Below are 8,657 nucleotides of genomic sequence, written 5' to 3'. Positions count from 1 at the left end.
ATGTCAGTGACAGGCCTGGGACAGGAAATATGGGTGTGCAGGACGGTGGCAGGCTCTGTTTGAGATGTGCTGCTTTTGACCCGCTGGCGAGACACCTGTGTGGACATGTCAAGTCGGCTGATAGAAATACAAGCTCAGGTGGAAGGTCTGGTCTGCAAATAAAGTCGCAGGCGTTGTTAGACACGGGAGTGAATCCACTCACTCAGGCTCATGTGCAGAATGGAAAGAGAGCTAGGCGAACTGTCGAGGAGCCACCATTGGTTTCCTGTTTTTAATTGTGCAAAAGGTTTACTATCTCGTCTTGAATAGGAACAGATATAAAGTATCACTCAATTTCTCTAGTTTCCCAAGTTCTTTTTATTTCAGCAGATGACAGCATTATGTAAAAAGATATTTTATTGAGTTAATAGAATCAGTTAGATCATATATATTAATTGGATCATTAATTAAATTCTAATAATTTACTACTACAACTGGTAATACAGTAACATACACATTTCCTACAGTGTAAGAATTCAAAAAACTTTTAACCACAATTTTCTATAGATATATTACTCAAAGTAACTGCTATTTAAAAATGGACAAAAAACTTATCTTGGGACATTTACATCAAGTCCAAGAGAAAAATGAAATCTTTAATTATATGATATATTACAGCTATACAATACTTTTTGTTTACTTCTTAATCAGTCTTCCACCCAATCTAAATTATTTTTTTCGTTCTTTTTCTTTATTCCAAAAGTGCTGTCCGCTTCAAGTCCAGTCTTTCATTTCTAGCAAGGAAGTAAGTCAGTAAGAGCCACACTATGAATTTTAAATATATCCATAAAATAAAACTCTACAGTTCAAAAAGTTAATGTTTGTAACTAAATGTAGTACTACTCATATGGAATTTATTTAAAATTTAAGAGTTGTATTTATGACTTTAAGGGCTGTATTTACAAAAATGTTACTGCAATGAAACTTCTTTAACAGCATGTAAAGAATTATAATTATTTTAACATCTCAGTTATTTGTCATGAACATAATAAGGTTTTAAGCATCTTTGGTTGGGCGCTATTAAAATAAAAAATTATATTCATAATATCATTAAATGAAAAATAACAAAATAACATAGCATCTATGTTCCACTATTTGTAGGTATAGTTTTATTATGTATATACTCATGGTATCCAAATAGTTTAGCTAATAATTTTGAGAAGAGTATAATTTATGTTGAAATCGGTCTAAACAGAACATTTGTGAAGTGGAACAAATCCAATGTTTTTAAGCTTCCTTACCAGATGGGTTCTATTTTGATAAAATCATACTGTCTTATTAATCATGAATGAATCCACTGAAGATGAATTTCAATAAAATAACACTACAGTGTAATGCAAACACATTAGAGCTATGTACCTGTGCATAAATTGCTTACAAATAACCACAAAATGTTAAAACAATGCCACAAAATTATTTTCTAATTGGTTTAATTTCTAGTGAAGATAAACTCAGTTTCAACATAGGAATAATACATGTTCAAGAGGTATAATAATTAATATTAATTAAATGATTAAATGTATTACATTATATGCTTATTTGTTATCTAAATAGTATCTATATACTATAGAAAGCAGGGATAACTTAAGTGAGAAGTTAAATGATGGTTTATATTTCTATAATTCTCAGAATTTCAACATGCAATTCTGAGTTGAAACAATGTGTTCACTAAACGTGCATTTAGTTTTAAGAATAATCAGCAAGCCTTAGCCAGTGTGTCTCAGTGGTTAGAGCGTTAGCCTGTGGACTAAAGGGTCCTGGGTTCGATTCCTGTCAAGGGCACATACCTCGGTTGCACGCTCCATCCCCAGCCCCAGCTGGGGCGCATGTAGGAGGCAACCAATCGATGTGTGTCTCTCACATCCATGTTTCTCTCTCCCTTCCATTCTCTCGGAAAAGCAATGAAAAAAATATCCTCAGGTGAGAATTAAAAAATAATAATAATAACCAGCAAACTGAACATTAAAAATGTCCTCCATCATTTGCCAAAATACCAATTATATGGCAAGTTTCAGTTTACTTCCTTGAAGTCATGCAAACAGGTTGTAACATTTAATTGCAGCATTTCCTGGTGGACTTAATCTATAGGAAAATTCATAAAAAAGCAAGATACAATAAAGGGGAGCCTGTGGCTCCCTAGGGAAATTGGTGTGTGATCATCTTTTCATCAGATCCAGAGCAGTTAATTATACATCATCCCCAATCTACTCCCCAATGGGATTTGAAAGTCAACTTATTTAGCCACCACCTTTTAGTGATGCGGATAACGCCAGTTCCCTGTTCATGTTTCCTTCACTCTGGGAAACAATCACAAGCATTTCTCTCTGCTTTTACTGGTAATTCAACCTACCAGCCAAGCAACTGTACGAGGACTGTTTTGCTGCCTGACCTCCGAATGGGTGTGTTTTGACCTCAGCTCTGCCAGTAAGGCTTCCATGAGTGACCCACAGGTCTTCCATTCTGATGCTCTTTCCCCATCCTGATGGGAAACCAGGATGCTTCTGGGAGCCCTCCCCAGCCAGATTCATAGCTCTGGTGAGAACTCATCCATGTATTTTCACACCAGAGCTTCCTTAGACGTTGGTAGCCTCTGTGAAAGAGCCATTGGGGCCATGGTTCCTTTTAACTTGCACGCTTTTTTTAGCCTTGAATGACACTAACACTTCAGAGTGAACGGTGTCCAACCTCGGCTCACAGCGGAAGGCAGAGAGGAAAGCCTTTCGGTAGTTGCTGTTCATCCAGCCGTAGAGAAAGGGGTTGGCGAAGGTGGAGCACATGGCGATGATGTGGAGCACGGTGAAGACGAGCTTGTACTCCCTCAGGTTCAGGACTTGGTTGTCAATGTCCACAGCAAGTTGGAAGGCATGAAGGGGCAACCAGCTGACCGCAAACACCACCACCACGCACACCAGCATTTTGGTGGTCTTTTGCCTTCGCTGATGGTAGTGGTCATTAGCAGCTCCAGGGCTGACATGGTTCTTAAGTTTACTCCAGATACGAGTGTAGGAAAAAGATATGATGCCCAGAGGCAGCACATACAGGATCAACAATGAGGAGAGACTGTAGACAGTGCCGTACATGCTCTTCTCACCAGGCCACTTCTCGGTGCAGGCCACAATGGCAAAGTCAGGAATAATCTCAATCAGTGAATACTCACGGAAGATGGCCAGGGGGCTTGCCAGCAGAGCGCTGATGCCCCAGGCCAAGCCAATAATCAGGAAGCTGATTCGCTTGGAGATCTTGCTCTCCAGGTGATAGACGATGCAACGATGCCGATTCAGGGCAATTACCATCAAGGTGATTGTGGACACTTGTACTGCCAGGCCCTGGGCATAGGGTACCAGGTGGCATAGGACAGGACCCATTTTCCACTCCCCCATTAAGGTGTAGGTAAGAGTGAATGGCAAGCACAGTGTGTTCACCAGAAGATCCGCCACAGCCAGATTGGCAATGAAAAAGTTGGTTACTGTGTGCATGCTCTTGAATTTGATCACCACATGGATCACCAAGGAGTTGCCAATCACCCCAAGCAAGATGATGGAGCAATAGGCCAAGATAAGGACAATCTGTACCTCGATCATCTTGGTGCTGTCTATGAGCTCTGGCTTAGGGTCAGAGGCCAGCTCACCTCTAGGAGTGGTTTGCCCGGGACCATACTGCTCCACTTTCATTTCTTCCATTGTCTGGTTCTCATCAGCCTCTGCATCTATTGGGCCCATTTTCAGCAACTAGTACAAGAATCTAGAATTTTTAAAAAAAATTTAAAAAGGAAAAGAACAACTATAAAACAAGGAAACCTCAAAGGTGAGTCAAAGGAACATCACAAAAGGATTGGTTTCATTTTGGTGGGGGCTCAAAATACCCGTCCTCTGAGACCTCAAATTGTGCATAGTACAATTTTTAATAAACAACTTTTAATAAAGTAGGCCCTTTAATGTGTCTATACTATGTATAAGTCTAAATATGGGTGAATTAAATCAGGTCCTTGACATGCATGTTACAATGGTAAAATGTATGACCTATAGTATAAATGTAATTCCTGTCACCAAACTGACTCAATCCATTTTATGTGAAATGAATATTAGAAACTTTATCAATTAATTTTATAACTTCCATAAATATATCAAATTAATTTTAAGTTAGAAAAAGAAAGTTTCTTTCAATATCTTGACTGTTCTAAATTTATAAATATAGCAACAAAATGCACAGAGAAGAGACAAATATTGAAACCTTTGACCTGGTGCCTGAACTTTGGGAGTATAAAATATTTAGGATAAACTGAGCAGACTCTGTTTCATAGTCATTGTTCCTAGTGTAGGGGCTGGTGTTAAAAATGAGTAGCTTGTGCAAAAGTTGTGTGGTGTTTGTGTGTGGTGTGTTTTTTATGGGGGGTTGTGTGTTTTTTGGGATGCTCTAAAATAAACTTTATACCTGACATACAGCAGAATCCTACACAGGAACTATGCAAAAAATACATCCAGATCTGAACTACGTCTCTCTCTAACCTAAATATTAAGTTTTTAACACTTTTCTTCCCCAATTGCAGCCTCTCAACCCCAGACTTTTTCTTCTGCATGTCCTACTTTGGTCAATGCTCTCTCCATCCATTAAGCCAAGTAAACTTCAAAAGCAGGTAACCATTCTAGGCTTTTTCATCTCCTTTAGCTCCCACATTTAAGGAAACCCTCAGACTGATCTCTAACATATCTCTCCCAGTGGTCCTTTTATCATTTCTACCACATTAGTTTTGCCCTTGATCTCTTACCATAATTACTCTAATAGTCTTTTAACTTATCTCCTGCTTCCTTCTCCTTCCTCTTCTCCTGCTTCCTTCCTTCCTCATTCATTCATTCACTTAACAAATATAATTGAGCAACTTCTAAATGCCAGGCACAGCTCCGTCCTTGCATTCAGCAAGCATTTAAAAAGTTATGTCAGGAACTAGAATTTGTCCTGGGGGAAAAGCCTCTACTCTAGGCTCTTACATTTTACTGAACAGTAAAAAGGCATTTCTGAAATGCAAATGTAATCATATTATTTCTCTAGTGTCCCCAGATTGCTTAAAATAATATAATATATTGGTTTTTAACATATAGTTCCCTTTTCAAATCTATAAAAACACCCAGAGCCTAACATCATAGTAGTAGTACCTGTTGAATATATTCATAATGAAAAACAAAAGACTTCCATCACTAATTAAGATCTTACCTCTTTTAAATGAATTTGTTTATTAATCATAATAGTATCTACCTACATTGGTGAGTCATAGTTTTTCACCCCACCGGCCATGCCTGGCTGGGCCTGTGCCCCCAGCTCCATTCCTCACCCTTCCCCTGGAGGGCTGACTCTTGCAGGCTGTATTTTCAGGGCTGTGGTTCATCAGAATGCTGGCCAGGTTTGGCCAATGGGAAGCACTGGCAGGTAGGTGGAGGGCAGGAGGAAGGCAGAAGCTACTGTATTCTTCTCCCTCCCTCTCTCTGAGCAGAACCTCAGCAGCCCATCCACGGTTTCGGTTCCTACAGAGCTGGCCTTAGTGATTCTGCTTCCAGTGACGGCCCTGGTCCCTGGGGTTCAGTCACACTACCTCATCTCCATGTCCTTCTAGCTGGAGGTAATAATGACTCCTTGCTCTTGCTAGCTCCTGGGTGGCCTCAGCGTCCCCTGCTTGGCTTTCATCACTTGTATAACCAATTCTCTGCATGTAATTCCTTCTCTTTTATTTCTTGAATAGCTTCTGTTTTGCAAGATCTGCTGCTTTCATTGATGTGTTCTCCCACTAAAGGTTCTGTGCCCACAGGTTGATAACACTGGCATATGAAGAAAATTCCAACTCCATTGTTTGACATTCAAAGCTTTTCTTGGACTCATCCCTGCCGGCCTCTCTGGCTTCATCTCTCCTGCAATCCCAGCATATACTTATGTTTCTGTCATACTAAACTATTCCCAGTTCCGGCAACACATCAGCCTTCCTCTTGTCTCTCCGCCCTCTGCCCAGAAGTGGGAAACCTCTCGGTTACCCCAACCTGTGCTCATTTCTAGTCGTTGCAATTGTTTTCTTTCCACCAGTCCACACAACAATCTCTGTGAGGACAGAAACTGGATCTTTAGGTACACATTAAAGGTGTTCAGTAATTTGGAAAAAGAAATATGAAGCCAAAGGAAAAGGCAATTTTACTGAATAATTGAGATCAGCAAACTACCAAGTAACTTGATCCTTTCCTTTACTGAATATAATTGCCTGTACAGAATTCCTTGCTCTGACATGCCATCCTTGTGATTATTTTCTTGTTCTTAGGTAATCACTTCTGTAAGAAAGCTGTCCCAAGATCCCACAATCCCTCTTAAATCAATCCCTGACTAGAACATTAAAATTTTTCAGTCAGTATACCTATAAGGAAACTTTCTATCTCAAGGACTTCACACACACACACACACACACACACACACACACACACACACAGAAGCCTCGTTGCAGGGAGAGCTTTCCATGTACTCACACATTTGCTTTACTAATATACTCAAGTTCTCTGTATAAATTTCAGATAGAATGTTCCAAGAAGCCCAGGTCTTCATTTGCATTTGCCTCCCCTCTTCAGTAATCAGAGAAAGTAGAAACTAACCATTTAAATCTTGGAGTGTATATTTGATAGGCTGGACCATTTCCCCTAGATCAAGAGCGAGACTTCACAGAGCCCAGTTAGTCGGCCCTGACAATTCATTAACAGAATTAGCAAGACTCCAAGAGGTCTGAGTTAGAGGCCTGCAGCAAACTAAACTGAGAGTGCACCTGATGTAGAAGGATATTAGGACTATCCTCATTAACTTCTTTTTCTTTATAGTCCCATTTTCTTTATCTCAAAGCCCCTTTATTTAAAGTTTCTCTGCAGGAATAGTTATTGATCTACAAGCTATTAGTATATGGGACCTAATGAACTGTTCTCAGGCACACTGCTGGCCTCCATCCAGGCCAGAGCTTACCCAGAGAGTGTATTATTTTATGAGTACACTTCTGGAAACGTGGAAGAGGAAAAGAGAGTACATAGGGAGGGCTGCCGGATTAAAACCTCAACAGCACAAAAATCAGAAGTAGATGAGGGGAAAGCCTTTGCTTTGAAATAAGACAGAATGAGGTGTTCACATTGTTCAAGGCATTTAAGGAAAACTGCGAATGGTACAGTTTTCTTGAATAAGTAACTCTTGAGAGATTCTGTTACAGAAATATTCCTTTGCAGAAGAGGGAAATGGCCTCAAGTTTGTTTGTGTTTCAGAGGTTCAACGAACTTTAAATTATCTCAGTGGGAAACTAGTTTATGTTTTGACTATATATTTAAATTTGTGGAACTTTTTACAGTGGGATTCTTATTGTCACAGGTTGGCCTTGGTAAAACTTAACATCTTATCAATCACAAAACGTTGCAGGAATTTTTCCCAAAGAAAAATCCCAGAAACCATGTCACGTGCCTTACACTTGTTTGTCCTGGGAGAGAGAGGAGGGGACATCCAAGAATGCTATCTACAAGACACGGCTGTTTGCCTAATAAGCAGGCAGTTGAAAACATTTACCAAAGGGTTTGAATGTCTCTCTTCTGCTTATTTGAGTTTCTGGCTTTTCTTTGAAAACAGCATTATCTGTTTCAAGTTACTGAGTTTAAATAACGTGTCCCTATTGCAAAAAAAAATAAAATAAAATAGTCCTAAGGCTTTTACTTTTGCCTCTTTCTGGTCCACCGCATGCTCCTACCAGTGGGTGAACCCCTCTGGTGGAAAACCAGTGACTGCTTAAACAAATGTGTTTATTCTTGAACAGCTTGGGAGACTCCAATATGACCTTCCCCTTTGGGCAGGGCGTTATTTTAAAAGAGGCGCAGTAACCACCTGCTGTTCTGGGAGGAAGGGTCAAGGAACCGGTCAAACCTCCTCAGCAGGTAGCGAGTGGGGACGGCATCGCCTCTGACCTAAGTGAGGGGGGAAAGCTCCTGCACTCGCGAGGACCTCCCCGACCCCCTGCCCTCTCCGCAGGACCCGAGCGCTTCTCCGGAGGGTGCTCTCGTTCCCAGGAGGCGAACCAGAGTTAGGACTTACTGACCTGGCCCTCGCGTTTCTGCTTAGACGTGCAAGCAAGACGTGTGCAGTCCGTCAGGGCGATGATTATCTAGCCGGCCGACCCGGAGAAGGCGCTAGGAGGTCCCCAGAAGCAAGTCCGATTCGGTGCGCCCTGCCCGTGCGGGGCAGCGGGAGCGCGCGGCCGCAGGGAGGCTGGCGCGGGAGGCTCCTCTGCGGCCGAGCGCGCGCGAGCCCCGCACCAAGCCGCCCCGGGCAGCTGGGGGAGCGCGTGCGGACAGGAGGCTGCGGAAGAGGCGGTGGGGAGGCCTCGAGGAAAAAGAAACAGGTGCGGAAGGCGGGGGGCGAAGGTCCCGCAGGAGAGAGGAGCGGATGGGAAGTTTCCGAGGCCAGGGAGCGGGGACAGCGCCCGCGGTCTCTCCGCCGCCTTCTGGGCTGGGAAGCGCTGGCAGCGGGACCCTACCCAGCGCGGCGCCCCCTCGCGGGTCCCCACCGCCGCCTGCAACGGCTGCTCTCACTCCCCCCGGCGACTCTCAAGTTCGATACTCTTCAGAAAC

General features: G+C 42.2%; 1 protein-coding gene across 1 annotated transcript; it reads right to left on the bottom strand.

Annotated features, from left to right (window-relative positions):
* Positions 1-344: 344 nt before the first annotated feature.
* Positions 345-8,280, bottom strand: NPY2R (neuropeptide Y receptor Y2). Its single transcript, XM_081135590.1, has 2 exons — positions 8,126-8,280; positions 345-3,780 (listed from the first exon to the last, which is right to left on the bottom strand). Exon 2 carries the CDS (start codon positions 3,756-3,758, stop codon positions 2,613-2,615), a length of 1,146 nt encoding a protein of 381 aa, XP_080991716.1. The 5' UTR covers positions 3,759-3,780; positions 8,126-8,280; the 3' UTR covers positions 345-2,612.
* Positions 8,281-8,657: the final 377 nt, after the last annotated feature.

This window comes from Miniopterus schreibersii (genome assembly GCF_964146895.1).
Source record: "Miniopterus schreibersii genome assembly, chromosome: 4".
Lineage (NCBI taxonomy): Eukaryota > Metazoa > Chordata > Mammalia > Chiroptera > Miniopteridae > Miniopterus > Miniopterus schreibersii.
The sequence above is the reverse complement of the archived record's forward strand: the minus strand, read 5'-3'. Positions and strand labels throughout refer to the sequence as shown.

What these genes read in the sequence shown, in the direction of transcription:
- NPY2R (XM_081135590.1), bottom strand. Translation starts at nt 3,758, where the DNA reads ATGGGCCCAATAGATGCAGAGGCTGATGAGAACCAGACAATGGAAGAA.